We start from the raw sequence: 20,580 nt of genomic DNA on the forward strand, positions 1-20,580 counted from the left end.
TGACTGATGATTTCTTGTAAAAGAGATGGCGGTTGGAGAGCTTAACACTGGAAATGATGGGTTTGGGGATGGGAGAAGATGATGATGTGATACAAATAAAGGAATTTTGCAGCTAAAGGAGGCCTAAGACCCCGCTGGTAACTGCAGTGTTCTCCCTGCAGCTTTGTTTGCTGCTCCTGCTGGGAAGGCCTCCCTGCCAGTCATCAGTGGCAGTGAATTTATCTGCCCTCTGCTGCCAGGGCTGGGCTTGGGCTCAGGGAGAAGGGGGGAGACCCCTCCTTCAGTTTGCTCCTGCTCACATTGATATATGAGAGTTGTTCATTTTACTGCTTACACTTCTCTGTACAGGGCAGCTTATTCTCCTCGTGGAGAGATTGTTCTGCAGGCTTCTGCTTTAGCAAACAAAACCTGAAGATTCCTTGATAGAATCCAAGCAGTAAACACAGTAATTTGTGTGAATGCCTTCAGCCCTGGGGATAACCCAGTGTGCCAGGGCCGTGCTCAGCTGCTTTGTTCTATCATTGGCCGCAGAAACAAGGAGCAGGTCACAGCATCCAGCCTTCTCTTTCCCATGCAGGTTTCTGAAGTCATCCAAGTACAGATTCTCCTAGATTCCAATTTCTCTAATGGAGTGTCTTAACCTTTGTGAACAGGTGACTCTATGGGCTGTACTTCTTCACATTTGATGGGGGATTTTGGAAGCAGAGGATCTTTCTGCAATAATTTCCTTGTGGAGAACTCTTGCAATGCACACAGTTGTATCTTACCAGCCTTCAGAGCTTACTTAATAAATAAATAGATGCAAGATGGATAAAAGTCAATGCATAATTTAAGGCTGGCACCAGCACCAGCTTCCCTGTAAACCTAGAATCTAGCAGGAGTCAGAGACACAGGAGAGCATTCAGCATTGCTTAAAAAAGGCAACCCATCCTACATCTATCATAGTATTTCCTCTGGCAAGAGTGAGTCAAGGTTTGGGCAATGATTCAGGTCCAGCTGAACCATGAGAGAGCTGAGTTTACTTGCAGCTCACTGAAACAATCTGTGTTCTTGTCCAAAGTAGCTGGCAGGATTATATCATCAGGAGCTATTTTAGATGAACAACTGTCAGGACTAAATTCTGCCATCTTTTGTAAAATAAGCACACTTGATTTCAGCAATGAGATATTAGATCATCTAGACAGCAATTGCTTTTTTCAGATCTATTTAGCAGTTTCTTCTCAGTCCTGTCACATCTAAGAAACACAGTACAAGCCTTTCACACTTAAGAATCAAAGGCAAGTGGAGAAAAAATCCTTTTTACTATAGACTGCTTCCTTCACATGGTTTTTAAGAGGTCTTTTCTATAAGTATCATCCATGAAATACTCCAGATCATTTACTTGATAACGCAGAGGACAGTAAACTACTGTGCACAGCAGGCGTTTGTCTGCATTCTCCACGGGACTTGGTCCTTGGAAGGTATTTACACAGGCCAAGGAAAAATACACCTACCACTTCAGATTAATTAAGTTGCTTGATTAGTTGTGCCACTAACAACTTCCTTTACCATTAAAGTATGAAGTAAACCCCAGTAATTAATTAGCTGCAGGGGCACGCTGTTGTTCATCACAGTCTCGGCACAGTTGCACTAGAAGCTATCTGGAGGTGCCACATACACACCCACACGGTCTGAAACTCACTCATCTGCTGGCTTACATTTTGACCCAAAATGCAGCAGATGTAACTTCATGACATCAAGAGTTTTCCAAGCATGCAAGAACATTCCCAATACTTAATCTAAAGCACACACATCAAATTAAGTGGGACTTTTATTTTTCTTAGCAGTACAATCAGAAGAGCTCCATTTTACAAGCAGTACTTCAGCAAATGATTTTTGTTTAGTTCACCTCTATCTCTTGATTCATATTGGCCAGGCAGCATCCAAATGATTCAAGCACTGAGGTATTTTGCATGGTGTTTGATGTGGTCATTAATAAATGAAGCAATGAAAAAATAGCTGTGATCATAACCCTAGAAAAGAACAATAAAGAAATCAGCAGAGAACATACAGTTCATGGTAAAGCAATCACACTAAGCTCTCTTAAAGGAAAGGTGATCACTCTCCTGGTTTTATCCATTTTAAGAAATACCTGGAATATATATAAAAATGGCAAGGGATGTGTAACAGCTTAAGTATAGATGAGCACCAGGAAGCTAAACAAACAGAAAGTACCTTAAGCTGCCCAAATCTAGGCCTGTAAGCTAGAGGTGGGTAACAGCATGGGTCAGCTGCAGAGGGAGATGCAATCTGAGAGAACACTTGCCCTCACAGGTACTGTTCTGGTAAAGCACAGGGAGGGCATAAAGAACACAGCCCAGGTCTGAGTTACTGCTCCATCACCGTGCTGCAATGTCACCCTCTGACCCCTCTTCATCAGCACTAACTCTATCTTTAGGTGCAAGGTTATGATAAACCAGAGGACAATCCTTCACTCTCCATCACTGGGCTCCCCATTGGGTCTGGGTGGAAGTTGCCAGTGGCTTACAAAGACTCCAATGCTCTGAGGACAGTGTTGTTCTGGGTCACTGCACTGCAGGTAAGAGCAATCCCTCCACATGGGTCTTTACATGAATCTAGGATGTCAAGCAGTTCCACCCCTTCCCTAATTTACACAAACACATGCAAACTAAATTGCGAAGTTTTATGGTAAACACAAAACCCGCAGCACAGACAAGGGATGCAGCAAAAGGCCATCTGTCACTTTGGCTGTACAGTGACTACAATACTCATTAAAAATGATTAATGCTGTGTCTTCAGCCGAGCACCGGCAGCCTGAGTCCCCACGAAGGGCTCAGCCTGTCCAAGCTGGAAGCACGACGGCACCTAGTGGTGAAGCACGGCTGAATCGGGCGGGTGATGTGTGTACCTTGATGGCCAGCGCGATGGGAAAGTGTCGCTTCTCACCCTCCTCCTCACATGGCCAGGGACAGACCCGCAGTGGGAGCATGCCTGCCCCCTTACAGACACTCTCCTCACTGCCTGCTGCATACAACCAAAAACCACAAACAAGAATCCACCAACCAAGGACTGCAGAAGCAACTTGCCTGCTGCAGTCTGAAGACTACTGGGATTTTCCGCTCGGTGCAGGCAGCGATGAAGTTATCAGGCAGTAACTGGCCCGCGGACAGGAACTGGTCCTCTTTGCCTTGGTCAATCAAGATGTCGAGGCGAGAGCCCGAGTAGGACTTGACAAGCTGGGTAGCATCATATGCCTGCAAAAATAAAAGAGAAACGACATTCAGTTAAACTGGTTTCAATTTGTCAACCACAGGAAAAGAATAGCACAGAGAGAGTCCTGGGCAGCATAGAGCAGGACACCAAGTTGCACTTTGGAAGAGCAAGAATCTAGGGAAATTCCAGGCAACTGATACGTAATACCCATTGCTTTAAAAAAGGCAAATTGTATGAGCTAGGTAATTACCAAGTTGGCAGTTTGACCAAACAGAACATCCAGCCCAGGGCTGCATTCCTACAGAATGGAAGAACAGCAATATAGTCAGTACTAATTCACACCCTTGTGCAGGAACTAGGTCCTGCTGATGAAACCTGGTATCTTGGTGTAATTATTCTGGCAGCTAAAAGTCAAAACACCGGTGTAACGCAACTGTGCTCGTGGGAAGGCATTTGACCTGAAGGTTACAGTGACAATTTGACCAAGAAAACTTGGTGCAACTGAGAAACAAAAATTAAAGACTCTAAACATACATGTAACAAAATATAACTGTGATGGGGAACATGTTACCCATGGGGTGCTGTGTGTGTTACATACTCAAACAACTCCTTTAAAAAGACAGTGAAGTGTTTAAGGCTGTGAAGTCACCAGTAGACAGCAAAATCCAAAGCCCTGCACCAAGGTATCAGAGCCATCCTTCCAGGATGCCACCAGATCCAGAAATGACACTATGATGGAAATGGGAGCTTGGGCTCAGCCCAGCACTGTGGCCATCAAATGATCCTGAACATACTTACATGGCAATTTTAAGCCAAAATACAGAGATCAGAGGTTGTATATCTGTGCCAAAGACATCTCTAAGTCTGTTCCTGATGATTGCTGTTGATCTACTGGACTAGGTTTGCAGAAGAGCTCCAAAACAAGGGGACAGAAAACAGGTTTTGGGGGTGTTGTTTTGTTTTGTTTCACAACAAATCCATTACATAAAGTCTAAGCAAGTTTAACTGGTGGTTTCTAAGTACACAAACTACTCTATTAACAATTATGAAAGCAGAGAGTACTCGCCAATCCTGCAAAGTTTTAATCAGACATACTTTAATCCAATTTACAGGGGACTGAACTGAAGCTTGTGCTTATTTACAAGGAAATCCGAGTACATGGTCACTACAATCCCTTCCAACTTAATTCTAGAAATACAGTGCAATGTTTAAGTTGAGATTAAAAATACTGAAGGGCTGCTCAAATAATGCAGCAACCATGCAGACAAACATTTTTGTATCTTAGCCATTCATATACAACTACTGATAGCTTAAAATTAGGGCCCTGGAGCTAAAATCTAACTTTGCCTAGTTTAATGCTGTACTGAAATGCACTGATTTCCAAGTATCCAGCGGGCTCCTTTTGGAGGCCTCCCACTGGCTGCCCCTGAAAAATGTCACAAGGCTCATCAGTCTGAACAGTTTGCAGCAGTCTCTCTCTTCAGGCTACTACAAAAATACACTGCTCCTAATTCTTCTTAGCCCAGACTTTTAAATCTTCATAGAACTGAGAGAAATGTAGCTGATTTGATGAGAGACTTGTACCTCATTGCATTTTCATAAGCACCATAAGGCAACAGCATGTCACTCCTGCCAGAAACAAACAATGCTCTTCTCTGCTTGGGGGTGCAGTAAAACAACAGTACTATCTCATGGACACTCCAGAGTTTTTTTCCAGGCTCCTGCTGTGATGTATTTGCAGATCACTCATTCATCTGTTACTAAAGAACTGCAGCTGCAACACATACCTCCCATTTGCTTGTATCTGGTCCCAGATATCCACCAAGGGCTTTCTTCCCCCACTGACACTGAATTGGGTTGCAGATAGGAGCAAATGCTGATACAGACTGTTCAGAAAGACAACAGGAAGAAAAAATACTATGTAACAATGAACTGCAGCAACTGAAACTATTTATGTTTTCTTCGGTCACATCTATAGAAATCTATATAGGCATTAGTATACCTCATATAAGCTATACTTCATCTTACTTTGTACTTTCCAGGATTCTTCAGAGCAAGAATAAGAGCTCCATGACCTCCCATGGAATGCCCAAAAATAGACATCCGTTCAGGGTCAGTTGGAAAATTGGCATTTATTAGTTTAGGCAGCTGTAAAGGAAACAAGAGTGTAATAAAAATGTTAAAGCAACTTGAGTATATTTAAGAAAAAAGCACACAACTAACCAACTAATGCCCTTTAATGCCACTGAAACCAAAGGCACATCTCTGGTTCTAGCCTGACATCTGGGATCATGGCCTGAATGCAATTTGCAGAGGGATGTGGTATCAAAAGGAAACAGTTCAATTGACAATAAGTGAAAGTACTTTGATAACTCAAAGTATCTCTACAGAAATCTACCATAACCTTGTAACACAAGATGTGGGAATTTCTTATGACTGAGCCACACCCCTTTATCTTACCCAGCAACAGCAGGAGAACCCAGCAACAAAGTTACCTCATCCTTTATGTAGGAATACATCCTATAGTTTGTTTTCCAAGGATCTTCAGTGGCATCCACATAAAAACCAGCACCGGTGCCAAAATCCCAGCTTTCATCTTCTCCTTCAATATTGCAGCCACCTAGCATGAAAAATCTTACCTTTACTACAGGTTCAGAATTGGAGAACCTGCCATACAAACCAGATTCAGGACACAAGTCTCTCAATCATATCTCTGCCCCTTCAACTAGAAGACAATTCGGATTTTCATTCATTAGTACAATGTTTTCAAGTGTATTTCAACACTTCAAAATGTCACTTACATAATACCTACAGATATATCCAATTTCTAAATAGTGTCGGTATCTCTTCATAAATAAATATAGCATACACATCTCCTAAATTACTTCTGAAAAGCTTTGTCCAATTCACCCAGGGACTTAACCAAAAGTTGGCACTTGTTAATTGGTGCTACCAGCTTATTTCAGACATTAGACCTCATCCTATCAAGTACAAGAAGCTATGTGAGAAGCAGAAACAGAAGAAAATTTCCTTTTCCCCCAGAATGACAGAACCATGTATCACCAAATGGTGTATCCAAGCCAGTTTATGTGCTTTAAATAATGCCTGCTACACCTCCCTTTTTAAGATTCTCCAGAAGACTATCATTCACTGTTCCTATAATTTCAGAAGTCTATACCTCTACCTTTTCCACAATTCATTTCATTGGTCCCACCTATAATTCTCCATGAAGCCTAAATAATTTCTTCTTTGAGTAACTCCAGGATTGTATCCTCTTTTCCAAGGCTACACTTTCAAACTAAATTTGCAGATGAGTTCTTGTAAGTCAGTACATCCCATCCAGTCCTCCCTTTGATTTGTCTGTGATTTACCAGCCTGGTTTGCAGAACAGAATGTAATATTTCAAGGTACATGTGATAGGAATGTTTTGGAGAAAGAGGCCATTATTTCCTAGTTTCTGCAATCAAAAATTACATGGCCTTTTACCCCTGTCAGATTGTATTACAAACCCATGTGTAACTCAACAGCCCCTCACAGTCTGTGCAGAGATGGCTGCCACCTTGCCACCATGTGAAACCAGATTTGTACAAGGATCAAACTTTGCTCCAGTGACATGTCCTTGAACACTGAGTGATTTTGTAACTTAACAGTCCAGCAGTCACAGGGGTGCTTAAACAACATGTTGGATGTAAAAGTACAATACCTTGGAGATGGACAAAAACTCAGAAAGTCCTGCCATGCAATGAAGGCAAAGCTCATTAAATGCTAAAAAAAACTTACAGGAAGCCTTGAAAAAAAGAAATCTGAAAAGGAATCTCCATAATATTGCTCAATATACCTGTCTGGAAAAACAAACCCCCTTGAAGAAGGAAAAATAAAATCTATCAAGGCCTTACAGAGTCTGTAATGACAAATATTAAATGATTTCATGCAGTCTTTTTTCCCCATCTACATACATCTCCTGGGTCCTGGAAAGTAATTCTCATGCAGTCATAACTACACAATTGAAAAGCACATGTAAGCATTTTCAATACCTCTCGGCTCATGATTATATTTGAATTGCTTTTCATTTGTTTCTCCAGACAACTCAAAGAGACTTAAGAACATTTGGGGTCTGTGAGCTAAAGTTTAAGAGTATAATATGAAGCACATACCAAAATTCATCTAAATAGGAGAGCAATCCTTATCAATTTTTAGACTGAAAGGCAAGAGAGAAGGTGCCACGAGGGATTTAAAAGAAAATGGACAAATCAATGACCTATACAAAGGCATTTACACATTGATAGAGAAAACTCAGCACCAAAAACAAGTTCCAGTATAATTACCCAATGTGAGTAACACAAAGGTTAGCTGCCCATCTCTAGCCTGCAGCAAAAAGCAACAACTAAGTGTAAAGCTCATTCATACACAAGTTTTGCTCTTCTGTCCCTCTTCTTTATTAGAAACATGTATTTATGTTCTTGGACCTGACACAACTTCTGAACCTAGATGCAAAAAATACTTTACGGAAAGAACACCGCTTTTCCCCCGTATTGCCTGCAGTCAGATGTGACCCACTAAAGCTTGGGAAATATTAGAAGGCTGCCACCTTTGTTTACAGCACTCATGAGACTGTGGCAGAATCCAACAAATACAAAACATAAAACAGTGAATCCCCAAATAACAGTATTTCCAATAACTGCAGATCCACCATTTTCAGGTTTCCCACACCATAAGCTCAGCCTTAAAAAACAGCACATCATTTAAAAAATCCATTCATCACTAGTCTATTGTAGCTGCAGGGGAGAAGGGTTTCTGGTTTGCTTTTCCAAGTATTGTAATCCTCTGAAGACATGTATTTAATTGGCTTTAGAAGACAGAATACAATAAAGAGCAAGCACTGCAGCTTTGTGTGGCAACACGGTTCTGCAGGTTTTATAGGGTCTCAGCAAGCTGCAAAATGTCAGCAAGAATTCTAATAACACCCATTTCTTGTTTCACTTTTCCTCCCTCTCCTCATCTGTGCTGAACTCTAGAGCCCCTTTGTTCTAGTTTCAGTGCCACAATAAGAGTTTCAAATGTCAAACCCTCACTACCCCGTTATTAAGAGCATACACAATGTAATCTAGTGAACAATGCAAGATGCAGAGGTGAGGTCAAATTCTGACTCAGGTGGGCAACACACTTTTCAGCACACTGCAGCACCCCATTCTCTGGGGACAGAGAGTGCACTTCAGTGCAATGACTCTACCATGTGTCTCGTTACACTTACGTGGGCTTGTGTCTGGTGCCACGACAATAAGGCCGTGCTCAGCTGCTGCTTGTTGAAACCCCGCCTTCGTTATGAAATTCTGTTCTGTGCAGGTTAACCCTAGGGAAACACAAATCCCGCTGGTTACCCATTGCTCACGGCATACTGGTTTCAAAGCTCCTTCTGACAGAAAATGTCTTGAAAAGCAAGAGGAATTCCTATCTCCATAAACATGGAAAATGTTTTCACTAGGCTCAACAATACTTAACAATTCACAGGAACACAGTTGCTCTGTCCCATCTAGTCACACTAACACGTGATCAAAACCAGATCCATGTGTACCCTGTATCCCCTGGAGCACCAGCTCACACAGTGTGCAGTGCCCTCAGCTACTGTGCATTTAAACCCACTGACCACAGGCATTTGCTGAGGCTGACACTGCTAACTTCACCTAACCCTGCAACTACATTTTTCCTTCTACTGTCATCTCAGCTGTTTGCATTACAGAATCACACACGTGGTCTGACAAATTCTACATACTTTAGACAGGATAAAGGGCCCATAAGCACTCTGACTCCAAAACCCACAGCAATACGTGCCTTTTGTACAGCAGCAGGTCCAAATAAAGTCCAATTACAAATAAATTATACTTCACACCAATATTTAAATTCTTCTTCACTGTGCAATTTGAGAGCAGTTAATGATTCTTGTTTTCTCTGAGGACAAGTTGCCAGTAACCTAATTTGACTGATATACTGCCCAAGACAACATGGTTTACATTCAATAAAATAAATGTGCTGCATGGCTTAGAGCTCTTCAGACAATTTTGATGTGCCTAACTTCAAGCATAAACTTTTTTACCCAGTCCACTGTCATGATAAAAATCAGACCCACCAGCTATTTTGTGAAATGAATACATACAAGCAGCTCAAGTCTCCACACTAACAATCTGGTCTCCAACTTTCTAAACACAAATCTCAATAAAGCAACTCCTAGAATTACAAAACAGAGTTTCTGCTTTTTATTTTCAATAAAAGAAAAAAAAAAGGATTTAATTATTAATTGTGGATAAGACAGCTTCACTCCAAACCTCTTCACAAAAAAGGCCATGGCCCTTATGTATCCCACAGGTTTGCCTCACACTAGACATGCCTGTGCTAAGGCAGCTGACAGCACCTCTCTTTTCAAGTTCATCCACTGCTTCCTGCAAAATAGTACTCAGAATAAGGTGGAGTCCACAGGACAAATGTGCTGGCTTCCATGGGCTCTATTTCACATCCCTACCCTGTTAGCTGAAGCAGTCTGTCATAAACAAAGGAAAGCAAGAGGTATCCCAATGGCAAGGCCTTCCAAGAGAACCTTTATATATAGGCTTTGGAACAAAAGGTATGAACATTTTAGAACAAAAGGGTAGAACACTTCAAACACTGAGCATTTTACAACACAATCTGGTAGGCTACCCCCAAGCTGCATCCTGATTTATCACAGTACGCTCAGATCAAATCCACCTTCCAAAAGATGAGGTTTTGTAGAATTCAGGAGCTGCCACTGCAGTACCTCTACATTAGGTTTTCAGTAATGGTAGTGCAGTAGTTTAAACATGTTGAAGATTGTATTTTTTAAGTTATTAAGACTCATGTTACTTACCCGAGAGCCAATAAAGCACAGGACACTTTCCAGTTTCCGCTTTTGGAGGCAAGTAGATTCCAAATTTCATTTTGCATTTTAGCTCTGCACTGTATTAATAAAATACTTCTTGTTATCACCACTACTTAATTAACAAGGTCACTAACATTAAAAAAAAGGAATCAGTGGATCACTGCATTTCATTCAAAGGGAGATCTGGTCAGTGAATTGTAACAACTAAGTTAAAAGAAGGGAAGATGGAATTTTAAACTGAGACTCTAGAACTGTCAATAGCTAACTTTCCAACTTTGCTCTGAATATACTTAAAACAGAGACCCACAAATAAAACACATTTTCACAGTGGTGCTAACTGGGAACAGGTTGAAAACTGAATTTTGAATCCCAGCAATACTTATCTTGCGCTTTATCTATTAAATTGCAAAGTAATTTTTACTGAAGAACACGTCCACGAGTTGCACAACATACAATGCACCACACATGCCAGAGAAGGTTTTCAATCTGCTAAGTCTACAGACCAATTAGTTGCTCAATTAATACTAAAGCCTAAAATGGTGAATAAACTCTTATTTAAGCAAAACCAATGATTTTATTTGGATCAAAAATATTTTAAAAAGCTTATTTTTCTGTTCACCTTCATCAAACAAAAATATATTTACTGAGTCTGTCTGCTCACAGCACTTTTCCAGAGCGCACAGCAGTGAGATATCCAGTAGAGTGAGTGGAACTTTGCACACACAGTGGTTCTCTGTGCTGCAAACAGGACAACTGAAAGTAACGGAGCTTCATTTTCAAAGGTAAAAATACTGGCTTCCCACCTCAGATCTGCAGCACTAATATACTGGATCATGTTAAACATTAACACAGGAATTCAAGAGCACAGCCAAAGCAGCAGCAGACATTATTCCTAACCGAAATATGGATATTAGTGAGAACATGCTATTTCCCTGCAGACGGAAAACACTGACAGCAATGACAGTATGGATTCACTGCCCCAAGCTAAACATCTCAATTGTTTTAGTGGTGTTTACCTGTCGTGTTCAAACACCTTCTGGAAACCCTCAAAGCATTTGTTGCTGGAAACCTGTTTCAGTGCCATGATTTTAACTAAAAAAAAAAAAAAAAAAAAAGGAGGAAGTTATATTTGAAAATAAAACACTCCTGGTCTTAGACTTTTTGAAAACAGAACAGTTGAATACAACTTGAAATACCTTTGCTTAGTGTTGTATTTTTCAGAAGAATTTCCTGCACATGTTTTCTGATCTTTCATTAACTTTCTATTTCCCCACAGAAAAGGGACAGGGGAGGCTGAACTCTTGTGAGCAGAATGGGCAAAGCCTACCTGCTTTCCTACAGACCCACATCTCCAATGACCTTTACCTCAGCACTAACCGTGGCTTGCTCTTTGGCTACCAAACAAGCATTCTCATGTGCTGTGGTTAACCTGGAGCTCCCTGTGCCAGGCTGTTACCTCCACAATTACCACGAAGGAGAGAAACCTGTCCCACCTTTCCTTCTCTGTGTGTGACAATATCCAGCCACTAACTACCACAATACTGAGCCTTGTTCTCAGCTTTGATGGAAATTAATTACCATGTTCTAACAGTCTGTGGGACAGCAGAAACAGAGGAGCAGAAGGCTTATTTCCATGGCAAACAGCATGAAATACAAGCAAAGAAGAGTCCTGGGAGTTTTAGAACAGCTGGTGGTACAAGTGTAGCAAATGTGCTAAGGAAACTCGGGAAGGCTGACACAAAAGTGGACGCTGTCAGCGTGCACAGGGGCAGTAAGGCCAAGCAGACAGCAGAAAGGCGAATAGTCTACAGAGTCACAGAATCATAGAATATTCTGAGTTCGAAGAGACCCCCAAGGATCATCGAGTCCATCTCCTGGCCCTGCACAGGACATCCCCAAGTATCACACCATGTGCCTGAGAGCATTGTGCAAGCACTTCTTGCACTGTGCCAGGCTTGGTGCTGTGATCACTTCCCTGGGGAGCCTGTTCCAGTGCCCAACCACCCTCTGGGTGAAGAGCCTTTTCCTGATATCCAAACTAAACCCGCTCTGACACAGCTTCAGGCCATTCCCTGGGGTGCTGTCACCGGCGCACAAGAAAATCCTGAGGGGAACCCAGGTACCATCAGAGCAGGTAACAAATGTCAAAACGAAAACGTTCCATCCCTCACACCTGCGCGGTGCTATGGGGCACCGGGAAAGAAGAACGCCGCACCACGGGAGCCCGCGGGGGTTCATCGCTGCCTCCTGCCGCCCCCGCGGGGCTGGGGCCGAGGGGCGCCCGCCCAGCAGCGCCTCACCGCCCTCGCAGGGCAGCGCCGCGCCGGGGGCGCCGGGACAGCAGCAAGGCCCCGGCGCGGCCCGGCTCGGAGCGCCCCTTTCCACACGGCCACAGCGCCACAGCGCGCTCCTGTGCCTCCATTTCCACCCTCCCGCCCCTGCAGGCGGAGATCCCTCCCCTCCGGCCGGGCCTGCACGCTCCTGCCGCTGCCGCCACCGCCTCCCCACGCTCTCGGCCCGTTCCCGCTCCCGTGCCCGCTCCCTTACCGCGGCGGAGCGCTGGGGCCGGGCGGCGCGGGGCAAGGGACGGCCCTGGCGCGGAGGCGGCTCCTCCCGCCGCCCCGGGGCTGGCCCGTCCCGCCCCCAGCCGCCATGGCTCTGCCCGGCCGCGGCCTCAGCATGGGGGGAGTGGGGCCTGCGGGCGCCGCGGGGTTGCAAAACGTTAAATATGTAAACATTTTCTTAAGGAAGGTTACTCTGTGATGTTTGATCTTTATATACTTTGAAGCCTAATCAGAAAAGGAGATTTAATCCGTGAAACAGCAGCGAACGAGCTCTAATTGATGGTCAGGTGTTACAAAGACTAATTGCTTGACGGTAGAATTGCCTTGATAAATTTTAGGGGTTGACATGCTTCAGTGGTCTCAGACCTAGGGAGGGGTTAGCAAAGCTTGGGTGAAGGTTCTTCACCCAAGAAGGGGAGAGTGATGTGCTGCTGATAGTGGGCACAAAGAATGCAGAATTCATGGGCCACAAGGACATTTGGCAGAACTCCTAGAGCAGGGAAGAAAATAACCAAGAAAACTCATTAACTGTGCTGAAATCAGCTCTAATTGGTTAGAAGATAATTCTGATGGGGAGATTGTGACCGTCAACTCACAACCCACTGACTCAAGAAACCCACTGACTCGAGAAAAACTAAGCATGCATGCTAATTAGCAGGAGAAGCGAGACAATCGCTACCCAACAGAAGACAGAACACTAATCAATAAGAGAACTAGGTAACTTGTAGCCAATGAACACTGATGCCTTTGTTAACTAAAATGTATAAATAGTGAAGAGTTTTGGTAGTCATCATGCTTGCCTTGAGGATTTCCTGCCCAGCGCCCCTTTTTGCATAGAACTGTAAATAAATGCCTGGACTTTGTGTGTGGATTGGCCTCTTGCACACGGGGTATTTTGGGACAACAGTGGTGCTGCTCCCACCTCAGCGCTTTGGACCAGAAGTGAAGTGGGGGCAGCTGTGCCCTGGGCACCTCCAAACTCCCATGCTGCAAAGGTGGCCCTCCTGGCTCAGAAGAAAAAAATCTGGAGCAGTAAAAAATGAAGAATGAAATAGAAAGTGAATCCAGGGAATCCAATACTAGTGAACTATTTAAAGCAGCATTTCTGTTCATGTCATTGTCCCTCAACCACTTCAAGGCGGAAGAAAGTTGCTGAAGTGGCCTGAGCTGGGACCACTGCATCATTGCATTCCAAATGTTTTACCTCCCCTCAGGATTTCAGAGTTCTTCATGGCAGCTGCCACCAGACAGACTGCTGATTTTATAATAAACCTGAATTCTAGTGAAGGTGTTTTACATCTCACCTGCAAGATCACAAAGTAGATACTTGGCAGTGTTTCCATTTTATTCATAACCCAAATTATCCCACTTTGTGCTGTTCTTTTATTATTTCTTTCTTTCTTTATTAATTTGCAGTTAAACATGCCGTCAAAAAAATGTCCTCAGCAAAGCTCCCTCCTACTTTGTAGCCTTGTACCATGTACTGCATTGGCAGGGACTGGTTTTGCCTGTAACATTTTGCAGTCTTGACTTTTCCAATGCGACAGTAATTCCTTTTCTATTTTTGATCCCTAATTCTAGCAACGCACAGTACTGACAATTTTGTCCCCCTGTTACCTTCTATTTGGACTGCAGCTGCTGGACTCTGGACCTGGGCCTTGCATCCTGTCTTCCAGAGCAGCTTTCCTATCCTGCCTCTGTACTTGGATGTAGTTGGTACAAATAGTCTGTCTCTGAGCTGTTTAAATTTCCTTGTCTCAACTTCTCTTTTTCAAGCTGTGTTTAAGTTGCCATTAATCAAATTAAATTGTGTTTCTTCACTAGTATTTCTCAAGTACTCTTCAAGCGGTTCCTTCCATCTCTATGTGTGCATTTTGTAGCTCTCTAAATGTCTCTCACTAGCAAGATAGTTATTTATTTGAGCTGAACTGTATCCAGTCTGTTTTCTCTCTTATATATATACACAGCTGTTGTTACACACAGCTCATTTTCTCTGGTATCTGCAATTGTTTTTATCTATTTATCTATTGTCAGTATGAAACCACTCAGGCAGTGATACTGATAAGATTTTGATGTGTTCCTGCTCTTCCTATCCAAGTCCATTTGATAACCTCTGCCCTATTTACTCCCATTTCAGAGTGATATATTTAGAAGGATTCACCTAAGAGCCTGCTGATGAGTTTCCCTGGCATCCTCACATCTCCATGATGTCAAGATGTAAGCATTATTTTTATGTCTTTTCAATCAAAAAAGACTTAACATAAATGCATGGGTAAATGATGTGAGGGCTGTGTTTCAGCCTCCAGAGAGCTGTTTTCATGGCACAGAGCTGACACACCAGGGTAGAGTTAAGAACAGTGTAAGGCAGAGGGAGCCAAGCTAGTGCAGTCTCTTCTGTGCTGTGGTATAGATCTTTCTAGTATCTTTGGTTATGCACGTTTGTTTAACCTTAATTCCATTTCTGTATCCTTTAAGACAGTGTCTGCAGTTCTCACCTGTGAATCCATTTTGTTAGCATTCTGCCTATCACTTCAAATTCTCTAAAAAATACCAGATGGGAAGTGGGCTTCCTTTCCTTCGTCATTAAAAGGCTTCTCATGTGGTACAGCAGGACAACCAGTAGACGTGAGGATACTAAAAGAAAAGAATGACGTATACTCACTTTGGAAAATCTTTTGGCTTATGTACTCTTGCTTTATATATTACTTTATTGTATTCCAGTACAGCACATGCTATTCCAACATACTTTCTCTGCTTTTCAGTCATTTTTTCTCAGCTTTTTGTGTGATCTCATCTTCACTTTGGTTATACAGCGTTCTTAATTTACACTTCACTGTTGACTTTGCGAGGAGATTATTTGTATGCTGTTCTTTTCCATAAAGAACTTCTCCAGTATTCTCTATAGCAATTGTTTATAATTTAGTCTTTTATACTTCTAATGTGATATTTATCTAAACTGTCTTAAAATGTCTTATGGCAGGCTGTCAGTCATTTTCGAGAAACATATATGCTGGCAACAGTATCATCCCTCAGTATATCTCATGCTGGCTGTATTGACACAACCTGTTTCAAGTCTTTAGCTTTTCAAGGGAGAAAGTTTGCACAGGGAAAGGGAGGATTTTCTGCCACTGTTTTGTTATTGATTATCTTTATTATTTTCCCTTCCTGCTACATCCATCTATCTTACCTTTTATTCCTAGGTAGAAGTTAGATCTGAATTTCTTTTCTTTCTTTCTTATATACCCTCACTTAATCTGTGTACATTGAGGATTTTTTCTGCTTTGCTCCATTTGTTGATTTCATTATTTCCTTTTTGCTCATTAGGGAGTTAATGTGTCATTTGATTCCCTAGGTCTTTTCAGGGACACAGCATTGTCCTTTTGTCTTGCTTGCACTGTAATCCAAGTTACATAGCTCCCGTGGCTCCTCTTTCACTTGGCTTTATCTTGGATTGGTGCTTCTGCAGCACTGCCCTGGTGGTCAGGAATGACCTCAATAACTCTGAGCTGCTATGAGGCTGAGCATGTTCATAAATCTTCTTTGCAGAGAGGCTGTGGAAAATATATACACATATATATATTCTGCAGTTGCAGAAACAAGTAACTTGTGATAAGAAAATAGAAAAAGTAATGTTTTTTGAAAAATTCTTTGTCCCTGGAGCAGTTAAAGCACTTACAACTTTTCCAAGGGAAAAAAAACCAATCATCCTTCTTTTATTAGAATAACGTAAGAAATATTAATAACTTCAGAAAAATGGACAATTAAGCACATTACAGCTGATGTTAGATCCAGTGAGGGAAATGCTCCTGGTAATTCTGATGGAAAGTATTTTCCTCTTAATGTGTTACCATTAAAAACAAAGTGGTCTTGTTTTTTCATAGTAAATTAACTGCACATATTTGTATTATGTCTTTGTTTTCTATTTCTTTCTAGTACAGATTAATTTTGAACTTATGAGGAGTCTGCTTGTTTGAGAAATTTTTCCACGTACATGTATTTACTGAGCCTTTGAGGCTGGTATTTTGAATTCAGATATTCAAGTAAACTTAGATGTATAATTGCAGCTAAGGAAAGATATTGGCTGACAGAAATGTAAGTGAAGATCTGATTTAGCAAATGCCAAAGGACAAATTTAAATTCAATTTAAGCCAATAAATAGTATAGTAGAACATTAGGGCTTATCTTATTAATGGGATCTGCAAGAAGAGGTGGAGGCATAAATGTCATTTGTTTAGGCTTGTGGTTGTCCTTCCAAGGGAGACAGTCTTTTCTTTATGTCTTTTGGAATAAGTTAAGATCAGCAACACCAAGTAGCATTCCTTGATCCCTACATGAGCCTTGAAGTAATACATGTACAGTAGACTTTCTTTCTTGGTCTTGGTGGACAGTTCAGGCCACGGACTTGAAGTCATTTGTCAAAATTAGGGTCAAAGTAGCAGAAAGAATCTTCATGTGTATCATAAATTCTTCCTGTGAGGACTATTTAAATCTGTTATCTATAATGAGGTAAGGCAGAGAGTCATGCAAAATTCAAATAAAAGATTTTTTTAAAGAGCATGGCTTTTAGAAAGGCTGAGGAAAAGGCAGTAATTTATTGCTGTCAAAATGAATGTGGTAACATGCCTACATGGCTTTTGGAACAACTGGCATGATCCCCAGGAGAAAGAATATTTTTTCAATAGTATCTAAGATTCATATAGGAAATACAGGCAATGAAAAAGTCAGAAGGTTCCAAACATCTTTTAAGATGAAAAAGTAAAAGTGGGTGCTTATATTGCCCAAAGACAATTGGCAAAAAAACTTAATTGATCTGAATTTTAAGAAGAGGTAGGTCTTCTGAAAGTTTAAAAAAAGAATAAATCTTGAATGGAATGAGTTTTCAGTCACTAATATAGGGATTATTTAGTAATAATTAGTGTCTAAAAGTGTTTAAATTAGTGTCTAAAAGATCAAGCAAATGACAGGCAGGTCAGCCTTACCATCATTCCCAGGAAAGTAATGGAACAGATCCTCCTGGAAGCCATTTGCAGGTATAAAAAGAATAAGAAGATGGTTAGGAATAGCCAACATGGATTTACCAAGAGCACAGCACACCCGACCAGTCTAATTACCTTCTGAAGAGAATTCTGCTTCAATGGACAAAGCAGGAGCAGTGGAAGTTGTATACTTTCACAGGAGCTTTGAAAGAACTTCTAATAGTCTCCTTGTCTCCTTTTAACAAGATTGGAGAAATATGAGCTTGATTAGTGGATAATAAGATGAGTGGAATATTGGCTGGATTGCTGGGCTCGGAGAGTATTGATCAGCAGTCCAGAGTCCAGCTGTCAGAGTGACACCCCTCAGGGATCAATACGAGGGACAGGACTGTTTAGTGTCTTTATTAATGACCTGGGTGATGAGATGGAGTACAGTCTGAGATATGTAGGTAAGAAAAAGCCAGTTTATATTACTCCCTGCAGTAACAAAGATAGAGACAGAAGGATAACAGATCTTTGTGAAAAGAAGGGACTTCAGTTTAGAAACGTATTCTGGAGTTCTGGAAAAAAAATCAAAATTGCAGTAAGGAAGGGACTATTGATAATAGGGCTCATTGAAAAAAAAGGAAAGAGCTTATTGCTATTGACAGTGACCAGGTCCACAGTGCAAAGCACTGCAGAAAAATCTATTGAAGCAAACCTTCTGACTTGAACTGTTCACTGTCTACAAGACAAAAAGGGGGGAAAAATATTTTCTACACTTTTAATATGGAGAACAGAAATGTTGACTTCCAGAGTACAGCCATGATGATTATGCTTCTGTGGAAACTTCATCCTTTGTTTTATGCATAGTTGTAGGCAGCAATTCCAAATATTTTGGTGGAGTAACGGTTGGACTAGTCTGCTTCTGAATCCTGAGATTTTCCACCTTTGTTTGACCCTGAATAGTTCCATTTCTTTCAAAAATTTTCTGAAGTAGGTATCCTGCCTTGGATTAATTTTCAGGTCCAGTGTGCTGCTTCCCAAATGGCTACCATTTTTTTCTCATGGAAAGTATCAAATTTTAGGATATTTATTTAGGACTTTTAGGATAATCTGTCTTTGTTTGGATCATTCATGGTCTCACAAGTGCCGTACTTCATCTCAGGAAGTGCCTTTATAAACTACTTTTGAAATATTTTTTTCTGGTTCTACAAACCTGAAGTAAGTAAACCTGACTCATTTCAAACACATAAACCTCAATTGCAATAACTGTGCATTGCTAGAAATTTTTTTTCATGGGTCAATAGGAACTGGAGATTTCCAGATGTGCTTGGAAATCTCTTTGCTTATAGGAAGGGGACCTTCATCCATGTCTTTTAAGTTCTGCGTTCTGTTCCTAGCTCACTCAGTGGCTTCTTTTGCTGATTTTATCTCACTGTACCTCAGTTGCCCATCAGCAAATAAGTCCCCAGCAATAGTTGTCTCTTCCTGAAAACAATTGTAAGAATAAATAAAAGTGAATGTAGTCTGACAGTGATTGCAATAATCTGTTTAACATGCGTCTTTCCCCATTTTTATCCTTAGATGTAGATCTGTAAGGCGAAACCTCACTTAATATGTCACTGTGTGCTCCTGTTTCATCAACCACTGGCTTCTGGGGCAGATCAGAAGATGACACAGCTGAATCTTTTTACCTTCTCCCGGGTGGTTATTCCTCAAAAGACCCATTCAGTAGAGAAGCTGTTTTTCCTCAAGGATCCCCAATGTGACTGATAATAGTCCCATTAACAGGGGGAAATTTATTTCTTTTGCCTATCTCTTGGGGCTTAGCCTTAGCCTCAGAAGCCCCAAGTATTTAATTTTGAAAAGCAAAGTTATGTGTCTACATTACATCTGCTGTTAGTTTTGAATGGAGATATTTTATACTTGTGGGATTTGAAGACTGGGATTTTCTTCAGTAGGCAATTCCAAAGGGTAATTCTTTCCACTTGCTTAAAATACTAATTTTAGGTTGCCTTTCTTTCTCTATTACTTCTAGGAGCTGGCTCAACTGGCTTAGGCCTGGACATTTAAGTAGGAGTCACCAGCAGTTCCCAGTCTAAATGACTCCATGAAATAATTTTTCAACTTGCACACTTTTTTGCTTTTTCTGCAAAGAGACATTGATCAGCCAAACATCTTTGTCATTTCAAATTATTCAGCATCAGAGACTTTACAGAACAAGTATGTTGTAAATTTGCTTGGAAACTCAGCAACCATCATTTTAACTACTGATTTCTTTGCTTCCATTTCCTGCGGCAGTTGTGTGGTTGCAGGAATATAATTTTTACTGCTGGGTTCCTGAGAGCTGTGAAGAAGTGTTTAAGGATTCTGAGACTCTCAATCTCTTCTACTGCTACAGAACACTTATCATATAACAGGAAGAATAAAAGTGAGCTCATAAAATGCTAATATTTTTATTGTCCGTGAATTGTGACCTAAGAATTTGCAAATAAACTCCTTGAGGTTTTTTTATGTCAATTGCAAATTCACTTGCAGAAATATTTATGGAAGAGAAGGTGTCCTGCCTCCATGGTGACAACTGATGATACTGACAAGAAACTGTCTTTACTTCTGAGGTTTTTTTAGCCTTTGACAAGGGACTTCGTTGATGCATATACAATGCTGACTCCCTTCAGAGAATACATCCATAAATGAAACTTAGTATCTTCTTTTCCAAATATCTTTGCTTTTATGTCTTGAAGTGCCATATTGATAAACTAAATGTATTATCTTTCAATGATCAGTGCAAATTATGTAGGAACAGGTATTCTGGAAAGGAGTTTTCCAAAGAACATAAGAAATTAAGGTATGCTGGAGCCTACCTACAAAGGTCTAGTAGTACTGAGGTAAAACTGAATGGATTTGCAATTCAGGGATCTTATTTGGTACGTTTCACCCTGTGGTTTGTCACATA

General features: G+C 41.3%; 1 protein-coding gene and 1 long non-coding RNA gene across 2 annotated transcripts; one reads left to right on the forward strand and one right to left on the reverse strand.

Annotated features, from left to right (window-relative positions):
- Positions 1-1,792: 1,792 nt before the first annotated feature.
- Positions 1,793-11,190, reverse strand: ESD (esterase D). Its single transcript, XM_069010572.1, has 8 exons — positions 11,119-11,190; positions 10,091-10,179; positions 8,465-8,563; positions 5,709-5,833; positions 5,242-5,361; positions 5,001-5,099; positions 3,087-3,254; positions 1,793-2,012 (listed from the first exon to the last, which is right to left on the reverse strand). The coding sequence occupies exons 1-8, from the start codon at positions 11,184-11,186 to the stop codon at positions 1,932-1,934; spliced, it is 849 nt and encodes a 282-aa protein (XP_068866673.1). The 5' UTR covers positions 11,187-11,190; the 3' UTR covers positions 1,793-1,931.
- LOC138108225 (uncharacterized) lies at positions 11,189-19,758 on the forward strand. The gene is made up of 3 exons (XR_011149906.1): positions 11,189-12,236; positions 14,804-14,883; positions 19,663-19,758. It is a non-coding gene; the product is annotated as an uncharacterized lncRNA (long non-coding RNA).
- The last annotated feature ends 822 nt before the right edge of the window (positions 19,759-20,580 follow it).

This window comes from Aphelocoma coerulescens, chromosome 1 (assembly GCF_041296385.1).
Source record: "Aphelocoma coerulescens isolate FSJ_1873_10779 chromosome 1, UR_Acoe_1.0, whole genome shotgun sequence".
Classification (NCBI taxonomy): Eukaryota; Metazoa; Chordata; class Aves; order Passeriformes; family Corvidae; genus Aphelocoma; species Aphelocoma coerulescens.